Here is a 26,946-nt window from a genome sequence, read left to right as displayed (position 1 = left end):
GCTTTCCAAATCCAGAGGAGAAGTGTAAATACAAAAGTTTGGTATAATTTTGAATAAAACTCTTTTAATTTTCATAAAACACTGTTGAAAGTGATAAAAATAATTATATATGTTGTCTGTAATAGCAACTCCCTCCAAAAAAGGCACATTTTTTCTTTTTTTGTAAGCTCAAATTTGAAAGTATACTTTTTAGGTTCTGTGTGGTCTAGGTTGCTGTAATTAATTTAGGTGGTTTCTGCACATGTCAGTAATCATAGGAAAAAAGAAAAATGTCTGTCATAATCTACGCAAAAGTTATTCCATTCCAACTGATGAGAGAATGAAACCATTTATGGGGGTATTGGACCAGTATGGACCTTTAAAATTTAAAAAATGTAGAAGTAAATGACATCACAGGCCCAGTACCAGGTCCCAGAGTTTAGTAGGTTAATTCAGGTTCAGAAAATTAAGGCGTAAATTGCTGCATTTTCCACTTTTAGGAAGCTCTATACTCTACTGTTTAAGAACTCAAGGTTCTTTATTGGCATCAATGCTTCCATGAATAACCTTAAAATAATATTTAAAGGTTTTTTGTGAAACAAAAAGATGATGTTTAACAGTGTATACATTTTAAAAAGCTACATACATTGGTCGGTCGCACTAATTAGAGACTATGTTGTTGAATTAGTTGACCATCTTGCCCTGTCCTTATTGTCTCCATCATTGAACATGATAATTAGGTCATTAAAAATGGCTCTGAACAGAAAATACCTCCTGCCAAAGTACGAGACATATGGAGGCTCTTTGTTCCCGCTCTTTGTCTTTTGTGCTTCTACAATAGCGTGATTATTAGACAATGCAGCCCTGCTGCCTTGAGCAGCTTTAGTCGTTCATGAAGGATTCTCCAGACCTTCTCACTGCACCACTAACATTATTCTCTGTCACTTCTATTTCTCTCACTGTGGACTGCACTGGTCCCAGAGGATCAGGACAGAAAGTGAAGGGCACATGCTGGAGAACCGCTCTGTGCTCCTACAAGGGCAACCCCCTCTTCAGCGCTTTCCCCACTGTTTCTTTTGGCTCACCGGCCCTGTGCTTTGTCCCAGGGACTGTACCATTGAGCGCTAGTGAAGGGGGAGCAGCTGGGGGTTGGGAACAGGGGGAGACAGTTAAAGTCCGGAGAAAACGACAGCGTGTGTTGAAAGGACACCACAACAGATGCAAAAGGACGACTGCTTTTTGCATCATACTTTTTCATTCTTTTTTTTTTCTCTGGTGTAGAGGGATTGCAGATGGAGTAAGAGAGTCTAGCACAAATAAGGAAAACCAAACTGCAGCAAAGTCCTGGGAAAACAACTGGAATTTTGCAAAAAGCCGAGCAGTCAGTGCTCCACGTTTTCTAAGGGGGAACCTCTGTCCTCGTGCTTTACAACAACTCAGCCGGGACTGCACTCAGGAGGGGTTGGGAAACTCAACTGACATCTGTGTTTTGCAGACTGGATTTGTGCTGGATAAAAACAACGGGTGTTTCTCTCACACATGCTTGACTATTGGACATCGAAGGCGGGAATCCTTGAATGTTCAGATGTGAGGCTTCTGAATTGTTCATCCAGCGTGCTGCCAGAATCTTGGGGTGAACAAAAGATGCTGCATTAATCAGTTCATGCGGGATGTTGTGGCTCTGTAAGTCGTCTTTGCTCAGCTTGCTCATTCTGCTTGTATGCTTCCCACCCTTTTTTTTTTACTCTTAGTCATACCTTTACTTTAATCGCTCTATATTTACACTTCAGCTGACACTAGGACCATTGAATTCATACTTTTAGGATCACTGCTATATAACCATGCACTATGGAGATATACAGTACACATTTCTAAATGGATTTTTATAAAGGCTCTTGAGGAAGGTGATGTGCCTTCTAAGCACCAGGAGTACTGTAATATCTTTCATGCCTGTCAGTGCTTGTAAACGATTAGCTAAAGGATCCCCATAAATCATAGATGCTATCCATGGGCTCTATCAAACAATGCAGTTGAACATTTTGTCCCGCCAAGGATCACTGACCACTTTTGCCAAGGATTTTGTGTGCGTGTCCAGTGGGACTTTATGGTCACAGCTAAAGAATGTTTCCCCAACCATTTAAGTCTGAAAGTTTAGTGGAATCTCCTGGCAGTGGTGACGGGGATACCTCTCTTTCTCTCAGCACTGGCAAGCTGTTGAAGTGATGGTTTTAACTGGGTCATTACTTCTCATGTTACCCAGGGTTTTCCGAGGAGCTGGCTCTCCAGACTTTACTGAAGCCCACCGCTTCCAAACTTGACGTATAGCGCACCTGGTTGTGCCTCCCTCTAATCCCTTCCCACTCTTCTCATATAGACCTTGCTGGTCAGAGGTCTGTTTCTTTGCTCACGTCAGAGCGGCAGCATTAGATTTCACTTCTCACATGTAAGGATGTGGAATGAACAGAAGTCTTAGACCATAGCTCAGTCGGGCCTTCATGTGGTATTGTTAAGATGTCTGAAGTTTCACTCGCACACTCACTGAGACGGATATTTAATACTTCACAGCTCTCTGTAACCCTGCCTTATTTAAGGGCATAATCCTCTCGCTCTAAAGAGTGCAGCGCCTCTGAGCTTTTACTCATCGTGACAGGAATACAACCTAATGGCTGCTTTCTGAACTTGAGTGTAATTAACACTGCCGCACACTCGTAGAGATGAGATTTGACTACAGATTTAAGGGTTCACATGATCTTTTTCCAATTTAAAGGAGCAGTTGGTACCTTTTCTGCAGTTTGGATCCTTCAGTTACAAATGGAAACTATTCAAAGACACCTTTGTGCTACAAAAGACTGTGTAGTATTATAATAAACCAACATAAAGTAGGTGAGTAGTCAGCGCTAACATACTTGCATACTGTAAAATATTTTGATATCTGGTTAGAAATGTACGAGACCACATTTGTACGTTTATGCGTTAATGTGTCCTAATAAATCCCAGAGAGAACATGATCTACTGTAGCTTGCAGTTTATTTTTTTTCTCCACTAAATTGGCTTTAAAATCTTGCTCATGCCCATTTACACAGTGCAACAAGCCAACATTTTCACTAAAACCTGTCAACTTGGGATCAGATGACCAGAATTAATGTTAATATAAGTTGTAAACAAACACAAGTGGTTAGAGCTGTGGTTTTATATCTGCTCTTCCACTCTGAGATGTGTGGTGCCTGTGTAAACATTCATTCAAGTGTATTTCTTTCGATGGATGGAGATGGAAAGACGTTTATTGATCTCAAGGGAAATTTTGTGTAAATAATTAAATTATTCATCAGTGGATCCACCTGGATGAAACCATTTATACGCTCTATCAAGATTTACCGCTCAATGCTTCAGTCCAAATAGCTGCTGTCAAAGCTCTTCAAGCTTATTAAAAAGGCTAGATACATTTGCTGTTTTAATGCAGTCTGGTATAGAGGGATTCTGTGCAATGCTGTTTTGCTTGATGTGGGAGTGTGACTAGCTGCACTTGACTAAGATGTAGTCACCCTTTGTTTTTGGCAAGACAACGATTTTTTTTCACTGTGTGTGTCTCACTGAGGTCATCAACTATCTCACAGTATGAACAAACTCAAATGAGTCACAGTAGAAATGTGTCACTTGCAAAACACTTAACCATTTACTGTACGTGTGAACAGCCTGAGAGATGATGCAATGGGTAATATTCAAAGTAATATACATGCATAATTGTCAGAGGACATTTTATATAAATGATATAAAATTAGTGATTGTGCATTTATCTTTTGTTCCCCACACAGATGTGATGTATGAAAATTGGGGTTTTTTATGGTTCTGAAATACCCATTCTTACTTTATTTTTTTATAAAGCTATCACTTAGTATTAGTAATCTTGCGATTTGTATTACATGGATAGTTAATGCAAAAATGAATATTCTGTTATCTTTTACACAAGTTTCTTTATTCTGTTAAACACACAAGAAAATACTTTGGACAATTTGCAAACATATAACCACGGATTTTAAAGGGCCATGAAGCCCACTGTCTCACTATGTTTTTTTTACACTTCTAGTTTGAATGCAGGAAAGTGTGAGAGTCCCAGCTTTGTTTAGTTGGTAGTGTCAAGTGGCGAAAGAAGGAAGGCTTTGCTTGAAAAGGGGGTTTCATTATGTGCACAACAGCTGATTTTCACTGCGGCAACATAAACACAGACTCAGGGGAGATAGACAGTGATTCGGAGGGCAGCATTTACAGTTGATCTGAGAGCTGTATGGAAGTAGAGGATTTTCAGTCCATAATTTTGCAGTGATATTACTGTAAACAGTAACTAAATCACTTTGACTAAGGCAGGGGTGTCCAAACTCAGTCCCGGAGGGGCGGTGTCCTGGAGAGTTTAGCTCTAACCCTAATCAAACACACCTGAACTAGCTAATCAAGCTCTAGATACAATAGAAACTTCCTGGTAGGTGTGTTGAAGTAAGTTGGAGCTAAACTATGCAGGACACCGGCCCCCCAGGACTGAGTTTGGACACCCCTGGATTGCTGACGATTCTAGCTAACTTTGCCATCTGAATAAAGATAAACAAGGAACACTGATCACACACTTACCAAATCTGTAGACAGGACAATTAACATGAACTAGAACAGTGTCTTTTTTAAAAGAAGACGAGTGGCAAATCCAGATTACATCATTTTCAGATGCGAAAAGCTCTCAGATAAAAAATGTTCCGCTCAAACATATTTTTGTCGCTTGTTAGTAGACCACTGTAAATCCACAAATGTGGGTTCATATGCGAGCTGTGCTCATTGTGGGGAAATAGAAACCTTCATTGCGGCACATTTATAAATGCAGGACTGACGACCCATGTCTTTGAACAATTCTTCTTCTTTATTGAATTACGGTTGGCAACACATGCATAGTAATGAAGTTGCATCTCGTCCACAACAGAGGGCGCTAAGTGGTTCAAACCAAGTCTTTCTCATGAATTAATGTACAGATATGCTGAAAACTCAATGCTGCTTCAAAAATTTTTTTTAAACAATATATGTATCCTAATAAGTGTTTTTAGCAACGTGGGACATATATATGACTGTCAACATCTCTAAAAATGTGTTTTGGTGTTTCGTGATCCTTTAATGATGATTGTTTTGCCTACTTTGGAAGTCAATGGGTACAGTTTTTTGGTTTTCTTAAAAAAATCTTTAGTCCTCAACAGAAAAAAGAACTTGTTAAGGTTTATAATCACGGGAGAGTAAATCATTTTTGGGTTAACTATCTCTTTAAGTCATAAAAACTGCATAGATGACTAAATTCTAACTAAATTAATGCATTCATGTCACTCTATAAATTAATCACTTGTGGATTTCTACACATGGCTCAGTTTTTGATCCGTCTCTCACTGGATTGACTGTTTCTGTGCATCTGTATTTATTATTTATAGTATGCAGGCAATTTGCTCAGTCTGTGACAAATCTGTTAGCACCTTTTCTTACCAGAGGTGCCATCTCTACACATGACTGTAGAGACACACAAGTAGTTTATTCACTGAGAGCACCAAAGTTTCTCATAGTAGCAAAAAGATGTGATGGATGTCTTATGCGTTTTCAGCATCAGCAGTCTACAGCTGTCACTAAAACAAGAACATCCACTCATCCTTTTGTTCATCTCTTTCTCCATAGTTAACCCTCGCAGATGAGCAGACTGAAGTGACACGGAATGGCCTGGAGTCAAAAGAGCCTGTGTATTTGGTTCAGATCTACTGTCAGGTAAAAGTGTTTCTTGCATAATAAGAATTTTGTCCATATGCATGAGAATGAATGTTGTATTTATGAATTTCAGAATTGTATAGTTTTAAAATGCCTTGTTCAAGTTAATATTGTGCCAGTGGCCTCTCGCTAAAGGTAGAGATGATTTATGCACTTCAGTCAACCAGTTAAGCTATAAATTTAAATCAGAAAATGTACAGAATTTTAAAGTGAGCTGTCCCTTTAAATCTTGTGTAGCATATACGCAACCGGCTGCTTGTGCACTTGATTTGAGCGCTGGCAGCCTTGAAAACTCAGTGGAAAAATATCTGCAGTCTGGGTTTTGTGTGTGGAAACCTCATTTTATCCTGGTGTGTGTGTGTTGTGAAGATATCCAAATCCACAGCACTGCTCCTGTGTGTTTATAAAGAGAGAGAAAAAAGTTAACGACTGAGGGTGCATATTTGGCTAGGAACCTCTTGAATGGACAGGGATCATACATACAGGAAAATCCCTTTAGTTCCACTGTCATTGCTGCTCAGACCCCTATGAAATGTATTGGAAGTAGGAAGGTGTTTGTTTTTTTTTTTTTTGTTTGTTTTTATTGGCGCACAAAAACACAAACATTTTTGAGGTATTTTCATTCTGGTCCTCATTTGGGAAAATGGCAAATCAAACACATTGAGGTTTTCCATTTACTCTGAATATAGACTTTGTGGCTTGGTGACTGAACAAAGGAAGGAAAAGTGTATATATTCCAAACGAGAGAGGAAAAATACTAAATGGTTATGAAAAAGAGTAGTGTCATGAATTGATTTGAGCTTCATTAGAGTGGAAAATTAATCTGTATAATGTTAATGTAGTGAGAATAGTTCATTATAGTCTTGTCACATGCACAAGGGTCCGAAATAAATCGATGTGCCTTATCTTTATACTAGCGGCAAATACATTTTTATGAATTTTTAGTTTCTGTAGAACGGTTTTCAAAGTTGATTTGCTGTGCAAGTGGTTATTAAAGAAACTCGCGACATTTTTTTGGAAATAGGCTCATTTTACAAATAACCTTGAGTTAAAGAGTTGAGTTTTATAATTTTTTAATCCATTCAGCCAACCTCTGTGTCTGGCGGGAGCACTTTTAGCTTAGCTTAGCATAAATCACTGAATCGGATTAGACCATTAGCATCTCACTAAGACCAATGGAGGATGCTATTTTATATGTTGATATATTTTGGAACTAGACTTATTCCAGCATAATCAGGGTGTCTGCGGGGTCTTAAAGTATTAGCAGTTGATAAATCAATTAGGAGAAAATTAAGGCCTCTATAAGGTATTAAGCCTTAATCACATTTTTACGAGGTCTTAAATTTTGTTCAAGCGTTGTCCAAAGTGTTTGACTCCACAAAAGCATAAATATATTTATTTTCCTCTTAATATTAACAACGGCATGCTCAATCTATGCGATTGGTTCTGGCTGGGACGTTCCGGCTATGCTCCTCTGTCCGGGTGATGTCATGTAATTTGTGACAAATGCAGGAAGGTGATGTGATGCTCTCCACATGTAGTGAAACCATAGCGCGAAACAGATGGCAAAATGTAAGTTTGCTTACTTCTGGGTGGAGAAAGACAAGTTTATATAGTGGCTGAAGCCTGTCACTGAAACCAACCTTGTAATTTATTTTTTCAAGTTTTGTTTCTTCTGAACTTTTCTGAGTTCTGTTGCATGGCTGTGCTCCATCGATTTATTTAACTACAACTGTTTATTAACAACTTTTTGTTTATTAAATTAAAGGTTTAATTTAATAAACATATTCTGAGAAGGTCTTTAAAAAGTCTTATAAAGATATTGAAATTACCTTTAGGATTCCTGCTCTGATAATAATCAAGGAACTTTGGTGCTGTACCATGGCTGCAGCAGGTGCAGTAATATTATGCAGTGCTAGATGGGAACAATTTTCATGTGATGCTCAATATCATTGCACCTGCTGCAGCCATGGTAAAGCAACGTTCTTTGATTATTACGCCAGAATGAGACTATAGTTCCTAGCATAAAAATAACAAATTTTCATTTACTGTCAGTAGGCCTGCAGAATATTGTAAAAAATGTACATTGCGGTATTTTTATTTTCTGCAATTTATATTGCGATAATTCACTAAATAACTTTTACAGCTCTGTTTTGAAGTAATGTATTCGTTTATATTGAATGAGAAGGTTTTTTTAGAGGTGCGCATCTGCAGAAAACATAATAGACTGATTACCAGCATAGATAGAGCAAGGGGATCAATGAAATAATCTAACAGTATTCAGGTACAGTAATAAAATTATCAAACAAACAATGAAGGTGTATATTCTTCATCATATACATTATTAAATAGACCATTTTGAGGTATGTAAGCAAAAACAATGGTCCCATTGAAATTGTCTATAAAATGAATTTTTAGATGAAGCTACAAAATGCAATAATTCCTTGTGCCCAAATGCTTTAAACACAGTCACAGGCCTTAAAACACACACAACTAACAAACTGTCAAGTTTTTATGGTTAAACTGACTCCACAATTATACCTTGCTGTAATCCTGACTCCACATTACATATCCTGCGATGTGAATGTTGCTTGTTCACATATTGTAATATCGATGCAAAAAAAATATATTGCGCAACCCTAACTGTCAGTCTTGGTACACAATGTCTAAGCTTTAAATAGGAAAATGATTTAATGAATTTTGCCAAAAATGATAAAAATCAAATGTTTAATTTTAGGTGAGTTGTAAAATGTGCCTATTTTCAAAAAATGTGTAGTGTTCCTTTAAGCATCATCTCAGTGCTTGGTATATCAAACCGTGTATAGTTACTAGCAAACATGCATGTGCTGCAGTACAAAGTTTCATTAGATTGTCTGATTGGTTAACTGTGGGTCTGCAGCAGTGCACAATGTGGCCCAGTCAAGCTGCACAGCACTGTCAGGATGATTGATGCTTTGCACAGTGCAGCCACAAAGGCATTGGGGTAGAAGGAATCCAACATGCGAGGCAGGGATGAGAAGGTTAACATGCTGGGTTTATTCCCACACTCTTCTCCATAGGATCCCATCAGCATATTCGGTTTCATGTTCATTAACATCTTCAAATTGGGATTTCTCAGGTGCTTTATACAGCTGCTGATTCTCCTATCAAAGCTGCTCCCTGCTGTCAGACAGATTTGCAGTGCAATTATGTAGATTTAAAAGATGTTTATGTGCTGATTAAGTTGATCAAGTTTATCAGACACTATGGGCTCTATTTTAACGATCTAGGTGCAAAGTCTAAAATGCATGTGCACAAAAGCAAAAATACAGTGTGCGTCCTGGTGCATGATTTAACAGGGTTGTGCTTATTCACTTAATGAATTATGGGTGTGTTTCGAGAATAATGTGCATTAAACCAAACAGAGTCTCATCTCATATTCTCTTTTGCGTCATGCCATGCGCCACTTTGTGGATATATTTATATATATATATGTATGTGTATATATATATATATATATATATATATATATATATATATATATATCCACAAAGTGGCGCAAATGATTTCCTATGTAAACAACAGGTCGCAAAATGTAAAAATAGTCTAAATATAGCAACAAATAAGTCTTGCACCTTATTGTGCCGGGTGTTTGATAGGACCCAATGTTATTCAAAAGATCCAGGATGGTAGATTTCTTACATTTTCTTTTTTTCTTTTTTTTTTCTTTTTAAGTAACATTCCAATGAAAACATTAATGTTGGGAAAATCAATTAAAATACAAATCGTTTTTAGTGTTGTGCTCCTTTGGTTATTATTTTTTTCAGAGAAAGCTTTGTAGCATTAAAAATGTTGTATTTAACATCTTTGGATATGTTTATTGTGTTCTAGTTGAATAAAAGTTCTTGTTGAAGAATACTTTTTTTTAAAGAAACGTATTGACCTCAAACTTCTGTGATGCAACGGTTTCTCTTTCATGCAACATTCCTTTATAATTTATTTAATATTAGCTGATAAAATCCAGAGCTTGTCTGCTTTAGCTCAGCCAGTGTTGTTTTCTGAACGCTAAACATATTTTTGTCATGATGCAATGCCGTAAAATCACCCCCACCCCTATCCCCCCACATTATGAATGACCCAACGATACTTTTCCTTTCTGGAAGTTTTAAAATGCATTTAGCTAAACCTTGCATAGTGAATATGGATATTTCCAATGTCCAGGTTGCATATGTAGATTTATTCATTATTTTTCCAAAGCTTTGTATTCAGTTTTTTTTTCCGTCTTCTCTCAAATAATCAATATTTCTATTAGAATATGTAAAACTAGTAACTGTAAAAAAAAAAAAGAAAAAAAAAGGTTGTGTGGTCACTGTCCCTCTCATCGTGCCTTTGAATGCTGCTTTGTCCAGGATTAAACACACACAGCTGTGGTGTGACTGCTCTGAAGTGGCCTAGTGTGTGTGTGTGGTCACGGTGAAACTACTCTGGTCAGATGAGGTTTATTCAAGAACTGAGCCCACATGTTTATTCTGCGAACCAAACATCAACACACTTTAATTTGTTTGTTTACCTTTGAGTTACGGCCCTCTTTTACCTCCCCACAGGGACGAAGCTGGATCGTGAGACGAAGCTATGAAGATTTCCGAGTCTTGGATAAGCATCTCCATCTCTGCATCTATGACCGCCGATTTTCCCAGCTCCCTGAGCTGCCCCGTTTCGACAGCCTGAGGGAGAGAGCGGAGGTAAGACCCCAAAACGCCTCTCTTTTAGCACTCCCCTGTGGCCAATGAGCCATTATACGCTCTTGCCTGTAAACGCAGAGTGGTCAGACCTTTTATACCCAGTATACATGATGCTTATCCAGCAGGATGGCTCTCTCAGAGCAGCTTTAGTCATCTGGGATGAACGAGTGCACAGTGATGCTGGTTAACAGCACCTAATGGTGTCCCTTGATAGACCATCAAATGGATATCCCTGTAGTGTTTAAAAAAAAAAAAACTCTTCTCCGACTGTTTTGGGCATACCTAGCATTTGTTTTCCAGAGTAGTATACTTGAACTGTGGCATATTTTCACAGCTGAATTGATCTGCTTTGAAGTTGGAGTGCCTGATAATGCTGCCCATTATGTTTTACTGTAATTGAAGTCTCTCTGAGCTGCTAAGTGGAAGCTTCCATGATGGTTTTCTGTGCAATCGGGGGCTTAAGCTTCTCAGTGCTAGAAAACAGCTCTAATTTCGTGTTTCACCAATTGCGTTGTGCAGGTTTACTCAGAGAGAGGCCATTTAGAGGTGTTGGTGGATCTTGAAAAGGGAATTCGATATAACAAGTCTTGTGATGATCTTAAAAGGTTAACTGGCTCTGATTTATAGGAACAAGCACCTCAAAGGACAGCCTCATTACAAGGCTTGCCTGTGCATTAAACGTGTTGTATCTCACACAAATGAGCTTCATTAGAACATGAGTACGGCGTAGCAATAACTCAAGAAGGCCTTTGTGTCATTTAACTCTGTTCAGCTTCTGTTTGCTATCGTTCTGTAGTGTAGAGGGTTATCTCCCATTCTGGAGGATCATGAAGCAGAATCAAACATAAAAGATCAAGCGGTTGTCTTCATGGTCTTCTTTTTGCATTTATGCTTCTTTATTAACCCCAGTTGGCCTTAATATTACATTTTAGTGAGTCTGTGCCAGCATACTGTATAACTGGGAAAGGAATTGACAGGAGGGTGGATCCTGAGACATGCTCAGATGAAACAGATCCCTTCAGTGCCTTTTGGATCGCGATTACACTCCTGTGGGCCTTCATTGGCACAGATCATTGGCACAGCTCAAGCTCCTCCTATGTTCTCTCATAGACTGTTTACCAGTCACCAAATCACTTTTTGTGTTGTAGTATACTAATATGTATGCACTATATGGCATCAGACCTGATAATTAGAATTAGGTAAGTTTAGTGTTAAACAAAACTGATATTTTATTTTATTTTTTTTTATTGTTTTCATGGTCACTTTAATACATTCTTGTTGAGTAAACATATTAATTTTGATTTGAATAACTTCTGGCATGTGTATATTAGGGATGCTCCGATCAGGATTTTTGCAGCTGATACCAAGTACAGATTCTTTGTCATGGTGATCGGCCGATACAGAGTACTGATTCCAATGCTTCAAGATTTATAATGCATTATGCACATTTTCACTCTAAGTATAATTATAAGGTGGAGATGTTCAAGTTTAATTTATTTATATAGCAAGTTTCCAACGGCCACAAGGTCACACAAAGTGCTTTACAGGGAAAGTACAAACAAAAGGTATGGACATTATAAACAGTAACAGCAATAGACACAAACATGTCTATTATAACCATTCCATTAAATGTGGACATGGCCAGAAGCAGATTTACAGAAAATAATATAACACAGACATAAAAATTAGTAAGAAAAATGACAAACAATGCATTTGGAAACATTGCAAATGATGAAAGAAGAATGCAACATGTCTTAATTAAGGAAAAATTTGGAGCACATATCTGATGCAAAAGAAGTTAAAATGCACACCTATTAATCCATTACTTCTTTACTAAAAGGAACTAGTGTTTATTACAATAACTATTTTACCAGAAGTTATATTATTAACTATTCATGAAAAAAAAAAGTTTTATTTATCTAATAATTCTAGCCAGTTTTATCTTTTTTTTTCTAGCCAGAACTTTCAGTTGTCATATGTAAACAGACCCAAATGGATGCAAGACCATACAAATATTTTGCTTGTCTTCAACTATTGACAGCAGATCTGTCACTTGCAAAATCTTTGCTGCTCTTTTCATTTAATCTAAAAAATGTAATGCTTAGAACAGGGGTGCCTAAACTTTTTTTTTATTTATTTATTTTTTTTTTTTATAAAGGGCCAAAAACCAAACTTGATTGAGGGATGTGGGCTGAATATATAGCAAACCGAATGTGTCACATCGTATAACATTAAATTGGACATTGGTTATTTCCTAATTCATTAGGTAATATTTAAAAATAACTAAAAAAAATGTTTCTTTTAATCATGAGTAATGCTGTATCATTTTTAACATTTGGTATTAAACTTTTTATTACAGTCAAAACTCTTCTCATTTATACCACAATGGAGTTCTGCTGAAAACACTAGTCGACATGCGCCTGCCTTTGCCTTGATTTACCCTCCAATATCCTGTGCATTACTTTTTGTCAAGTGACATTTTTTTTACATTTTAAAGTCTGCTTCATTTACAACAATTAATTGTATCATTTATTTGTAGTTGACTTTTTTGTAACTCAGCCATAAAACAAAGGGTTATGTTCAAAGCGAGCATCACTTGCGCGAGTCTTGCCAATAAACTGTATAAACAGGTCGCACCACATCTAAAAATTCTTTAGCTGTTGTGACACAAGCACATCAATCAATCATGCCTCCACACATTGTTTACCTCCTCATGTGCTGTGGCTGCTTTAAGTTGTGCAGGCTTTCTCTGCTTGTAAACTCATAAACAAACCCCTGCGATCGGTTCATGAGATCGGCCAGATTGTTGAATATACTGTAGATCGAGTCATGAAAATGTACCGATCTTTAACGATACCGATCTTTGGCCGATCGATCAGAGCATCCCTAGTGTATATTATACATTTTAATTTAGCCAAAAAAAGTAAATAAATAAATAATAATAAAAATAAATAAGCTCTTTTTTTTTTAACTATTTCAATTCATTATTTTATATTACTGCAAACATTTTCGATGTGCTAAATCCATTTTTACTTTAATATAAAGCAAAATTAAGGTAATAATAATCTTTTCAAATGTGCTTTCTTTTTAAATCTTATTTACTTGTCATAAAAATAGTTAAAGAAACTTGCATGGCGTAGATACATTTATGCCATGTTGGGTATGATGTGAATAAGTGGAAACTACATATTAAAGTGCTTCTAAAAACAGAGAGACACAGAAACATTCATGTAGTTAAGATGTTTTGACTTCTTTTGTCTGCATTTAGAATATAGCTTTTGTTGTACATTATAAATACATTCAGTGTTGCATTATGGCTGAGGACAAATTACGTAGACAAACTGGGATGTGGTGCGCTTAATTTCTTCTAGACAATCATAAACCGAGAGTAAACCCACATGCTGACATTTTATAAAACAACTTTACCTTCAATTAGTTGTTCTGGAGGCTGGGAATTATGAAATGCTCTCTTTAATTTCCTCTGCCTGAAAAATAATCTGTAAAACACAAACTTCTGAGCTTGAATGCATTACCACAATAATAAATAAAAAAAAACTAGTTTTACCTCTATCATGTTTTAACGTTAAGCTTTTTTCTGACGAGCTTATATTCTCCTGTCTCCATTTTTTTTTTACTGGGAAAGAAATTATGATAACTACTCTATTTCTTTTTTAGATTGAGCTGTATGTAATGGGGTTTAAACGGGATATAAATTTTAGAAAGAAATGCGTGGTTGAGCTCTTTTATTAGACTGATTTTTTGAGCTGTATAAATATAAGACAGCTCCACCACTCCTCTTTCTGCTATATTGGATTTTATGCAAGCTGGTTGTGTGTAAGTATAATCCAGATCATTTTATCACCGAGTGCAACTCCAGGTCATTTAAAGTAACCACAGTCAACAAGCATACGCTAAAACAATAACAGACTGTTGGGCCGCAAATAAATGCATACTGCAGCAGTCACTGAAAAGACTTTTTCTTTAGTGTTTCTTTAAAAATACAAATCAGGTCAAGGTTATTATAGTTTTACATATTTATTTTTTATTTTTTTGTACTTTTTTAATTAGCTTATTTTCTTTTTAGTTTAGTTTTATTCTTTTCATCAATATCTTTGTTAGTTTGTTTACCTTTTTATTTTGTCAAATTCTATTTAGGTTCTATATAGTTTAATTTAGTTTTTGGAACTTTTAACAACCTAGCTTTGTTTAGTTTTCTTTTGTAAGGTTTTTTATTTTGTTTTAGTTAAAATATAGTTTTAGTCTTAGTTTTAGTTTTCATTATCTAAAATACCATTGCGTCTGGTTAGTGTTGATAACTCTGTGCTGAGGCTTCGATTAGACCCTACACATGATCTTAATTCAGCTTTTCTACGATTCAGCCAATTATATTTTCAAGATCAGGAGAGATCTGATCTTGGTTGCGTGGTGGTCGCACAAGTCTTCATGTTTTATAATTATTTTAAATTGTAATTTATTTTTTATTCTTTAACGGATAGAATAGTGCAGAGAATTGACAGAAAATAGTTGGGAGCAGAGAGAGGGGAAGGGTCGGCAAAGGACCTCGAGGCAGGAATCGAACTTGGGTTGCTGTGAGCACCATGGTGCTATATGTCAGTGTACTTAACCATTAGGCTATTAGCACAGACTTCATGTTTTATATACGTTGCTTAGCAACAGACACCTCCAAATGGTGTTGACATGTCGCATACTGTATTTATAAGGTGTAATTCACCCAAAATGTCAATTTTTGTCAAATTGTCAATTTTGATTAACGGCTGTGAAATCACACAAGCTGACGCACTGTTTGTTTACTACAGAGATGAAACACGTTTCCGCCAATTTAGTCTGTTTTAGTGAACAGAACCTGCATAGGCTGTGAATAACAGGTAATAAAGTTGTAAATATTGTTTGTTGCACAGTGCGATCGTTTGAGAGCTGCATGGGAAGTATAATTTGTAAGGAAGGTTTTTTTTTTTTTTTTTTTTCCCCTCAAAGCGATGACAACCATGAGCTGCAATCGGCAGAAAAAAAAAAGCGCACCTTATTTAACTAATCATATCGCATTATGTTTATGCGCCACGACATGACAGCAGACAACCAACTAGTTCATGTCATTCGCCAGTTAAAAATGTAGTTAGTGGTTGGCCGAAGGCGTGCAGGAATTACTCTTATTACTAAGCCACACTTACATGTTATTTCGGCTGTGACTGTCTCGTGAACATGTGGCACGCATGCAAGCGTGCACGCAGTAATGGCCGATATGCATGAACAGAGATGCACAGAAGTCCAAATCTACATTTGTTGACAGTTTGGGCTACTTATCGGAGTTATAGGAAATATCACCCCAACAACTTTTTAATTGGATAAACATTTTTTGTTTTATGCCTTACTCAGAATGAAAAAATACATATAAATACATTTAGATTATTTACATTAATCATTACTGGACTGTTAAGAGACTTTCAACCAACAAAACAAAAAATCTTTCTGAAGAAAATCTCCTACTGCACCTTTAACAACCAGGACAGATTTAAAGTCTATTCAAGTTCTCCATTCCAAGTCTGTGCGAAATTTAGCATTTTAACCAACAGTAGACCTACACATAGGCCTAATATTATTGTACCTTTAACTTACTGTATGTTTGAGAAATAACAATAATAATAGCCTACTCATGTTAACCTTTATTTTACATCTACAGAATCATGAGAAAATCATGATCTACTTGTTCAGTGTGCCAACAAACAGTATAGCGAAACTGTCCCAAGTTCAAGTCCCAACCTGTGGGCTTGTCCTGATCATATTCCACTCCGTCTCTCCCAGTTTACTTCCTGTCAAAATATTGTCCTATCATTAAAGCAAAATGTCAAAAATAAAATGTCAAAACGGCATTCTTGCTTAAAATAGAAATTCTGCATTTCCTATGTCAAAAAAACGAAACTGTTTCTAAACAGAAAGCCGCATTCCATAAACCTACCCTGCAATTTTGTAATGAGAAAGTAGGCAAACTCAAAACATTCCTCCTTCAGTTTTATATGGGCTTTCACAAAACTCTTGTAAAAATACACTGTATTTATAGAATTACCCCTTGGAAGATATCATGCTTACTTAACTCTCCTTCTTTCCCTTTCTTTTACCAACAGGCAGTTTCCCAGATGCTGATGGCTTACCTCTCCCGTCTCTCAGCCATTGCTGATAACAAGATCAATTGTGGGCCGGCCCTCACGTGGATGGAGGTACTGATTTTAATGTCATTTGGGCAGGGAGCTGATTGCGCGCTGATTATTCACTTAAAAAATCAGTAAGGATAAGAACGTATATTCAATGTTGCCATTAGCCAAGTTGTCACATTAGGCCCCGTTTACACTAGTGCGTTTTAGTTTTAAAACGGCGTTGTAGAATGAAAACGATCCGCGTCCACACTCGCGTTTTACCCAGCGTTTCTGAACAGCTCTCCGTCCACACCAAAACGCTGAAAACACACATCACGTGACCACACACACACTCTCGAGCAAGCGCTCCAGCATTTCTACCCAGATGAGAGCTCTGCTTGTCGGACTGCTCATCAAGCATCTCCCGCTGGATCTAATCTCACTATATTTGCTAAACGTGATATTTCATTCATGTTGTTGTCTTTATCCAACGACATAGGCCAATTCCCTGACTTTGGTCATTGGAATCTATTAAGTTACTTGTTCACGGGTAACATGTTTTGGTTAAGCGCAAAGATAAGTTAATGATTAATCCAGGTACATTGACTGATCGCTTGCCTTTATTTTCCACAATGTATAAACTTATTGTATGTTATACTTTTATAATTATCGATTATTAAAACTGATATTCAGCAAAAGAGAGGGTGGGTTTCGTATTTTCACTGAAATTGAAAGGAGGCAGTTGTTATAGGCTCCGTTTTGTTATAAATATCCACACAGTGAAGATGATGCTCAAATATGCAGCACAGCGCCTCAACATTTCTGCTGTCTGTTAAGTTGCTAATATTAAAAAGAAAATAGGCAGTTCCTTAAATCATGTTTACATTTTATTGTTGAGAAAGTGAAACAACGTAGCCAAGGTGATGTGAATGAAGTTATAAAGTACACTGTTCCCTTTGAAGATTTACCCGTGTCCTCGGTATGTTTTCCATATCAAACTGAGAAGAAGAGATGCAGCCTTGATCAAACTTGCGAAGTCTTAACTTACAAGAAGAGCATGCGAGACTGAACTGTATGTGGGCTACTTAATATTAAGGAAAAGCCCCAATCAGATAGGCGAACGTTTGCAGCCCCGCCTCCGTTTTCAGATGTCTCCGTCTTTCCCCATCCACACTGAGACGGAGCAGCAGCGTTTTAGAATGAAAACGGCCTCTCCAGCGTTTTCAAAAAGCTCCGTTTTCGGCGCTCGAGAACTCCGGCGTAGTGTGGACGGATGGCGTAACCGTAGCAAAACTTGTTGTTTTCAAACTAAAACGCACTAGTGTAAACGGGGCCTCAATCTCTTCCCTTTAGGTTGACAACAAAGGGAATCATTTGCTGGTGCATGAAGAATCATCTATAAATGTTCCAGCTATCGCAGCGGCCCACGTGATCAAGCGCTACATCGCACAGGCAGCTGATGAGCTGTCATTTGAGGTGACAGAGATAAAAATGAAGAGAGATTTATGCAGGATTGAAGATCTGTGATTGCCACACTAACAATGATTGTTTTGTGAGGAGTGTCGTTGATGAATTTCTCTCTCTCTTTCTCAGGTGGGGGATATTGTTTCTGTCATTGACATGCCACCCAAAGAGGACACCACCTGGTGGAGGGGAAAACATGGTTTCCAGGTTTGTTCCATGTGATTTAGCGCTCTACTTTAAGTGCGCATGGCAGATTCTGGAATTGCAGGTATAAGACCCCTGGAGCAAGTGACGATTAAAGGCTTTCACTGTGATCATAATAAGTCTAGTCTGCAATAAAGGCTGAACCTGGAAACTGCAGTGTTGCCAGCTCAGGTCTTTTATCACTTGGCTGCTACAAAGGATCTAACAGTGTTGCTTTAAAATAAATTGAAACCAGTATATTAATAAAACAACCATGTAATTGGATTTTTTTGTTGGTGAGTTGATATAAATAGGCTTAAAATTATTGTTTTGAATAACAGGTAAGCTAATAATAATTAATATAAAGAAATAAGCTAATCCAAAAGAGTTTTCAAAAAACAAAAATACCTATAATAATCTAATCATAAATTAAAGCTAATTAAAATGCAATAAATACATTTAAATTGAGAATAACGGCTGTAAATGAAATATTTTATTTGTTAAACATCAAGGAAAACTTCCAAAAAACTACAGAGGCAGTCATCTTAATTGTTTTTACATTTTGTAATTTAATAATTTTGTTAAAAGCCATAAACTAGTACCCTGATATTTCATTCTAACGGTCTTAAAAAGTATTTAAAGTTGATAAATCAATTTAGATAAATTTAAGGCCCTTAAAAAGTCTTAAATGCTGTTACAAGGTAAATGTTGCATATTTTTTGATTATAGTTGTATGCTAATGTTTGAAATTTTGGGTTGCTGTGTAGTTTATAAAATCTATAAAGGCCTGCAATATTTGATATCACTCTGTATTGTTTACCGAAGTAACCATGGCAGCACCATTATTTCTGCTGTTCTATAGGGAAGACCTTCTGGATTAACACTTTTATGAATTAAATTAACAATGTTTTATTTTAGGATTTTTTTTTTTTTACAATCGGTATTTAGTGAATATATTTAATTTGTTGCCAATGTTACTGGTTTAGACCTAAAGTGGCGATGAAGTCTTAAAATGTATGGAAAGAGTCTTAAAAGATATTTATTTTACTCTCTGATTCCTGAATATACCCTGAATAAAAATTTCTCATTATTTCCATCTTGAATGACCGTAACAGTCAAATTGACCTCACGCATTGCAGTGTCTACTAGTTTTTCCCGTGCTTTTGAGTATGCGTGCCTCTGTTGTCTTGCAAGTTTCAACAAAACATATCTTGCAAGTTTGATTTCAAAACATAACTTTACTTCAGACATGTCTTTCAAAACAACGTTCTCAGGGATGATGTTGTTGTTCCACTTGCTAGACAAAGTGAGGGACATGTCTTTGTGGGCAGACTAGTAACTTGGACACAATTGTAGACTACAATTACAAAAAATATCATATTTTTTATATGTAAATATGATGTGACATATATCCAGTTCTTTTTTAAAAAATGTTTGAAAACCAAGTTGGAAATGTGGTAATGACGAACTCTTCAGAATGTTTATCAGCCAATCAGGATCATGCATTTTGCAGCTTTATTTTATAATACGAAATATAAATATGAATTGATCCAATTCAGTTTGATAGCAAACTCAGGCTTGTTGTTGCCCTGTGCGCATGGGTACACTCATCTAATCATGAGTCACTTCATATTCTGCTGACCTGCCAACCCGTTTTCTCTCATTGCCCCACAAGCATATGGCCAATGTTGCCATCTTTGTTTAGCCCTATTGCACGCACTGCTCTGGCATGTTATGGCATTTCTGGGTCTCCACTGACTCACTGCTAGGACCCATGCAGTGAGAGGGGCACATATTGGCAGATGTGTGCAGTCTCCATCAGGGGGCAGTCTGACGCTGAGCTCTGGCAGCTGGGTCAGGTATCCACTATCCAGCATCTGTCTGGATGGAGGATGAGCTCTGCCAGCTGTCATTATGAGATTCAGCACACTCTGGTGTCAGCAGGGTCTCAGGGAATGTCAGAAACAAATCAGGGAAAGTTGGGCTTAGCTCTAGGTCTGAGATGTTTGAGAAAGTCAAGGTTATACTTAAAGACATGGCTAATGTTTTCTGCAGGATAAGCTCATGACAATAAGAATAAACTTTTGAAACAGATTAAGATAAATATATATTTGTAAATGATCTGCAATTGGTTTGTATAATGATAAAATCTGTTCAAAAGTTGTGCTAGATTAGTCTACTGAGTTTGTTTGTGCCTGAGAGACTACTGAGCTTTGAATATTCGTTTAAGTTTACAAGGTGGACATCTCTTGGAATGTGTATAAAAGGTTGTCATTGGAGAACATTTAGATGCATTTTAAGCCCAAAATGTAAACCTCTGTGGCAGAACTAGACCAAAACGATTCATACATATCTCTAAAGTGGATTTTGGTTTTCACTTTTTAATTACTTAGAAGATTTGACTAATTAAATAGCATTGACTATTTAGGCCAGCAACAATTTATATGGAGAAAAAGTATAGACAATTTTAATGTGGTCATGTCATTGGCCCATGAATATTTCCTGCTTGTTAACGAACCGTTTCATAACTGTAACAAGAGGCAATTCAATCATAACTTAATGTTAAAACTGCTGTCTTACCATTATTTATCAATATGTTGAACTGTTTTGATTCTTGGAAGCAATAGAAACTGAAAAGGTAAAGCAGGAAAACGTTAGGACCATCATTTTTGTTTACATCCCTCAGAATGGTCTATAATGGAATACATAAAAAGAATTCAATTAAAAAATGTAAGCATTTCCCTTATTTCAGTCATTTATGTATTTCAGCATTAGTTTTTTCTGTATTATTAAATAATCACAGCCTTGAGCATAAGAGACCTCTTTAATCAGAATAAATTATTCTCAGCTGTTTTAGATGATTAAAATATTATTCTAGATGTGTTGATGCAGCACATGAAAGCTTTTTCTAACTAACAAATCCCTGTTTCCACTGTGGTGTACATTTCTTGATCACTACAGGAGCTCAAAATATATGCCCATAACCAAAAAAGATTTGGCTGTATTTAAAAAATATTTAATAAATATTTAAAAAAAACCTAGCTATGATTAGAGCTGGGTGATTTGGCCTAAAATCTAAATCTCTGTTAATTAAACATTAACTCAATTACGATTAAAGAATGATTTTTTTTTTTTTTGCCCTTCTCTTAGGTTTTATACAGTAAATATGCTCACATATTACACGTGAGAGGTTTTTGAACGTAGGGTGGATTACTTGATTTTAAAATAATTTAAACAAAACACACCATCTACTGTCTATGATTATTTATTGAACATCAGCTTCGAGCAAGTGAAATTAAAACACACATTGCCTTAAAAGAACAGTCAAAAAAGAATTTGGGAAAGTTACTGAAAAAAAATTGACCTTAAAAACATTTGATCAATTATTGCTTCTGAACGCGATTTTGATTACTTTGATTAATTGCCCAGTCCTAGCAATGATCACAAGACACAACATTCAGTACCAGATATTGTCCTAAATTGTCTATCCGAATGTTCTCTAATCTCTTTTTTGCCCTTGTTGTTTGAATGTACAAACGTTTTTTAAACATATTAACACACTGTAATACAATTCTGACATAAAAACTATTAAAGCTATTTCGTGAATGCAAATAAGTGCAGGATGCAGAAGTGATATGATGAAGCTCTGGCATGCCTGTCTCCGGGGAGAGAAGGTACTTTTTTTCAAACCTTCTCTTCCATCCACAGGTTGGCTTCTTTCCCAGCGAGTGTGTGGAGCTGATAAACGACAAGGTCCCGCAGTCTGTCACCAACTCTGTGCCAAAACCAGGTACCACAAAACACACACTCGCGCATACCTCAAATCCAGCAGGGACAGCTCATCAGTTCCTCTGCGCACGTCTGTATTAACCATCCCATAACAGCTTACTTGCACCGCAAGGCATTACAAACAGCAGCAACCCAGCAAACATCAGCATACGAGCACAAAGTCACGATTGCTGTTCATAAGCATTCAGATTGCGCCCAAGGCTGTCAGGCCTTTGAAAAGATGCAGGTTTTTGAAGGGTAGCTTGTTACTCGGGTGTAATCATGTTTGAGTGGATGGGAACAATGTAGACAAGAAGTGACGTGTTGAATCAGCCGTGGATTGAGTCTGTGGTGTTTGTGTGTGTGCGTGTGTACTTGAGTGTACTGGAACAGGTGCAGGCTGGAGCCTCTGGGTCCTGTTCTGTGAATTGCAGATCTTCAAACCTCCATGAAGAGAAGACTGCAAGGCTGCTACTTGATGTTTTGGAGGAAATCGTCCTTGCAGGAAGGGCACAGCTGCTTTTTTAAAAAGTGTCACTTCAGATTTCAACAAATTGGCTGTGAGGCGTTCAAGGTTTTCGAATCTCGAAACACATCGTCAAACATGCTGCATGGGAAATTTGTGGTTTGCTCCCAGGCTACATTCTGTTTTTCTCCACCCTCCGCACATAAGAACCCTTTGACCCTCTTCATTTCATAGTTGTATCTGTTTGCTTTCCCTCAATTCATTCCTAATGTTTTATTGGAGCGAGTGAATATACCTTTATACATCGCACACTGGTACAGCATTGTGTGGTTTATTCCCTCATATTTACTCAACATCTCACGGGCTGTGCACCGGAACGTCGAACGAAACCCTTTGATTAATAGACATCTCAAATGGACTGTTGCTAGCTTTCACAACCATAACAAGAGTAATACATTTAGTCATATTTGGAGTGGCCGTGAAAGCATGTGGACAGCTTTATAAGGGGTCAGTTTACATCATAACTTGGACTAACTGGCTTGCCAAGCACTCTGGAGAGGTATCAATCACCTCCAGACGTTTTTGTTTGGTTTTGGCTGTATCCAGTCAATACTTATTGGCATCTGCTGAGGGCTGAATCATCATCATCATGAGTCATCCAAATGATCAGAAATCAGAATGGCTTGCAGTGGGTCGTGGGAAGACTCTATCATACATCTTGTCCTTTGGGAGTAATATTGCAATCACCCCCGAAAAGAGAATGGCGTTGTTGTGCATAATTGCAGCAGTGTTTTTTTTATTGTTTATATTTTAGGGCATTGCCAGAAAATAATGAGGTATATGGTGCACATGACACTGCAGAAAGGTTTTGATGTAGTTTAGCTGTGTTTTTACTGCTTGTACTCTGTGGTACATGTTTGGAATGTATGTTGCGTTGCTTTGCATTTATTGCATGCATGTGTGATGTGTTATTTAACCATGCTTCCTCCACTGCTCCCTCAGCGTCCCCCTGCTCTGGTCTGCGGCCGGCATCCTGGAGTCTGTTCCCACCCTGTGCGTGCTGGTATATTTACCCCAACGCCTACCTTTTTTGCCCTGGTTAAAAAGCCTGTCATCTTGCTCACACCTTCATGCCATTATAAACATGTGTGACTTTTATATTCGCTTTTACTTGGAATGTGTGGAACTATTTTATTTATTGGTCATACTTTATTTTGATGGTCCGTTTGTTGGATTCAAGTTACATTGCATCTACATGCCAACTACTGTTACGTTGGGGTTGGGGTTAGGGTCAGTGCGTTGACGTACTTGCAAAGTTTCTTATAGTCAGTTAAATGTTTGTTGATAGAGCAGTATCAACAGAAATTAAGCAGACAGTCTACTAATACTCAAATGGACCATCAAAATAAAGTGTTATTAATTAATTAATTTATTTATTATTTGGCCTTGTTTGGTTGCATAATTGTATAAAACTTTTATGCTTAATGTTTTGAACTAGACATGTGTTTAGTAGATATTATTTGGATATTATTGTTTATTTATTTATTTATTCATTGCATTTATTAATTTTTACCATGGCAGGCACTGGTTAGTTTATAAGAAAACCAGCAGTGTTCAGTTTATTTTCCATGGCATATGGATTATTTCTTTATTTTTTTAGGGCATCCGCAGGGTCTTAAAATCTTAAAATGTCTTAAATCTCAAAATTATATTTAGGCTTTAAAAAGTCATAAATCTACTGAAATATTGTGCTGCATGTCTTAAATCTTTTTCAACATGTCAGCAATCTGGCCATTAACACTCATACAATCACCAACAATCCACCAACTTTTAACTTTTTATTTAAATATTTTATTTTTTTACTTTATTTGCCGTAATGGTTTAATTATTTTCCAGACCTGTATTTTATTATTATTATTATTATTATCATTATTATTATTAGATGTATTCAATTTGTAATTCAACTTTTTTTTTTTTTTGATAGGGCAAGTGAAAATGTTTTCCAATATTCAAAAAAATATATAAATCCTTAGTGTTTAGCCCTGTAAAAGTCTAAAATTCAATTCATATTGGTTTAAAACATGTCTTTAACTTAGTGAAACCTGCAGAGCTCCTGTTTTTTTAGTTTGGATTGGCTTGTTTTTTTTCTCTTTGGGATTGGTTTGTCTTTGCTCGCATCTTTCCTGAAGAAAGTCATACTAGTTTCAAGTGGCATGAAGCAGAGTAAATGATGACTGTTTTATATTGTTCACTATGCCTTTAAACACAGACATAGTTATAGTCACCTTAGTTAGGTACTTTCTGTCTCCTGCTTCTCTTTCTCTCACACACACATTTTATCTTTGTTTTATCACACTTTCACCCTGCATGCATCAGTTGTCCTTTGGCAGTATCATAAAACAGTGTTTCTCTTGTATTTCAGCTTATCCACGATAGACTAGTGTTTGTCTTGTCTTCATGTGCATTTTACTGCACCAGCTCGTTGATTATCATTTATGGCACTTTTTGAACTGTTGTGAAACTCTCCTAATGGACGGGAAATGTGGAGTGAGGGGATTCTCTCCTAAAAGACTGCAAAGCTTATTAGAGCTGCATGTGCAGCTGTTGTTCTCATGTTCTCTAACTGGGTCCCTCCCTCCCTTTCCCCTTCTGTCCTCCTGGCATGCAGATTTGGAGATGGAGAGTATAAAGCAGGACAGTGCATTGGCACCCGACCCATTAAACCCCTACAGGCTGAGCTCAGGTAGACCAAATCGTTTATCCACGTACTACGTCTAACACAGACTAACTCCAAACTGTCCTGTGCATCTCCGCACAATCGCCCGCTTCTCAGTGGTGCTCTGAACACTACTGTTTTGTTTCACTGGACTTTCCTAACCTTCCTGATGACTGGGTGCAAGCACAATAAATATGGAGTAGTTTTTTCATCTATTGCTTTTCTGGTCTCTGTAGTTCGTGACTTTGACCCTTGTCTTATAGATTTACACTGATAACACTCTCTTTTTTTCCCTCCTCCCTTTCTTGATCTGCATCTAAATGCATGTTAATATGTTTGTCAATGTTTTTGCAGTTTATTGTACTATAATACTGTCCCACCATCAATTAGTGTCTTAGAACTTTGTAATGCATATTTAATCCACTATTAAATACTAATATACTGTTGAACTCAGGATTATTAGCCCTCCTTTTTATTTTTTCCCCAATTTCTGTTTAACGGAGAGCACATTTTTTCAACACATTTCTTAACATAATAGTTTTAAAATGTCATTTGTAATAACTGATTTATTTTATCTTTGCCATGATGGCGGTAAATAATATTTGACTAGTTATTCATCAAGACATTTTTAAACAGCTTAAAGTGACATTTAAAGACTTAACTAGGTTAATTAGGGTAACTAGGCAGGTTAGGGTAATTAGGCAAGTTATCATATAACAATGGTTTGTTCTGTCGACTATCAAAAAAATATATAGCTTAAAGGGGCTAATAATTTTGACCTTAAAATGGTTTTAAAAAAATCAAAAACTGCTTTTATTCTAGCCGAAATAAAACAAACAAAACTTTATCCAGAAGAAAAAAACATTATCTAACACACTTTGAACTTTCTCCAGAAGAAAAAACATTATCTAACACGCTTTGAAAATTTCCTTGCTTTGTTAAACATAATTTTTGGAAATTTTTAAAAAAGAAAAAAAAATCTAAAAGGGCTATTAATTCTGACTTCTGTATATAACTGTATATATTTTAATATTGCATAAAAAATATATATACATTTAATTGTGGATCATCGTTTCTGCTATTTTTTTCATTTCGATGACCATAGCCACTATTTCTAAGACATTTCAGTTCACCCAGAAATTAAATGTAAAAAAATGAAGAAAAATACCTACTTTACTGTGGTTTTTTTGAAGACTTGATTTTAAAGATTGCTGATTGCTGGCACGCAGTGACTTCCATAGTATTTTTTGACATCATGTATGTAGTGTCAAAAGAAACTATATACTGTATAACTGTTAACTATAATTATATACTGCTCACCCTACACACAACTCCATGTTTCTTATTCTGACTGTTTTGTAATGATGTACACCATTTGTAAATATGTTATGGAACAATAATTAATGTGAAAAGAACCATACAAGTAAAAACTTAATAAAATTTGTGCCAGCTACCAGCATTTTTCAAAATATCTTCTTTTGTGTTCAACAAAAGCAAGAATCTCAAACAGGTTTGGAACAACTAAACGGTGAATCAATGATGGAATAATTTAAATATTTGGGTGAACTATACCTTTAATAATCAAATCTTTTTTAAAAAATCTTTAAAAAATAGATAGATTTTGAAAAAAAGTGTTTTTTTTTCATTCTGTACATTATAATGTTTAGATGCCTAATTTCACCTGATGCATTTGAAATGCATTGGGTATTTATTTTACCTGTT

At 36.5% G+C, this 26,946-nt stretch overlaps 1 protein-coding gene across 22 annotated transcripts in view; it reads left to right on the top strand.

Annotated features, from left to right (window-relative positions):
- arhgap32b (Rho GTPase activating protein 32b) overlaps window positions 1-26,946 on the top strand; it is a 138,815-nt gene that overhangs the window by 86,818 nt on the left and 25,051 nt on the right. For 6 of the 22 annotated variants that reach the window (XM_087301301.1, XM_087301298.1, XM_087301303.1 and 3 more), the window contains 8 exons: window positions 5,671-5,757; window positions 10,341-10,478; window positions 16,619-16,711; window positions 17,981-18,103; window positions 18,221-18,298; window positions 21,983-22,064; window positions 23,511-23,561; window positions 25,177-25,251. In XM_087301301.1, coding sequence (XP_087157427.1) covers window positions 5,671-5,757; window positions 10,341-10,478; window positions 16,619-16,711; window positions 17,981-18,103; window positions 18,221-18,298; window positions 21,983-22,064; window positions 23,511-23,561; window positions 25,177-25,251 — 727 coding nt within the window. Of the gene's footprint in view, window positions 1-1,160; window positions 1,663-2,430; window positions 2,863-5,670; window positions 5,758-10,340; window positions 10,479-16,618; window positions 16,712-17,980; window positions 18,104-18,220; window positions 18,299-21,982; window positions 22,065-23,510; window positions 23,562-25,176; window positions 25,252-26,946 lie in introns of those variants that run through there. The other 16 variants (XM_087301306.1, XM_087301304.1, XM_087301308.1 and 13 more) reach the window with 8 other exon arrangements.

The sequence above is a fragment of the Danio rerio genome, chromosome 21 (assembly GCF_052040795.2).
Source record: "Danio rerio strain M-AB ecotype USA chromosome 21, GRCz13ab, whole genome shotgun sequence".
NCBI classification, from domain to species: Eukaryota; Metazoa; Chordata; class Actinopteri; order Cypriniformes; family Danionidae; genus Danio; species Danio rerio.
The sequence above is the reverse complement of the archived record's forward strand: the minus strand, read 5'-3'. Positions and strand labels throughout refer to the sequence as shown.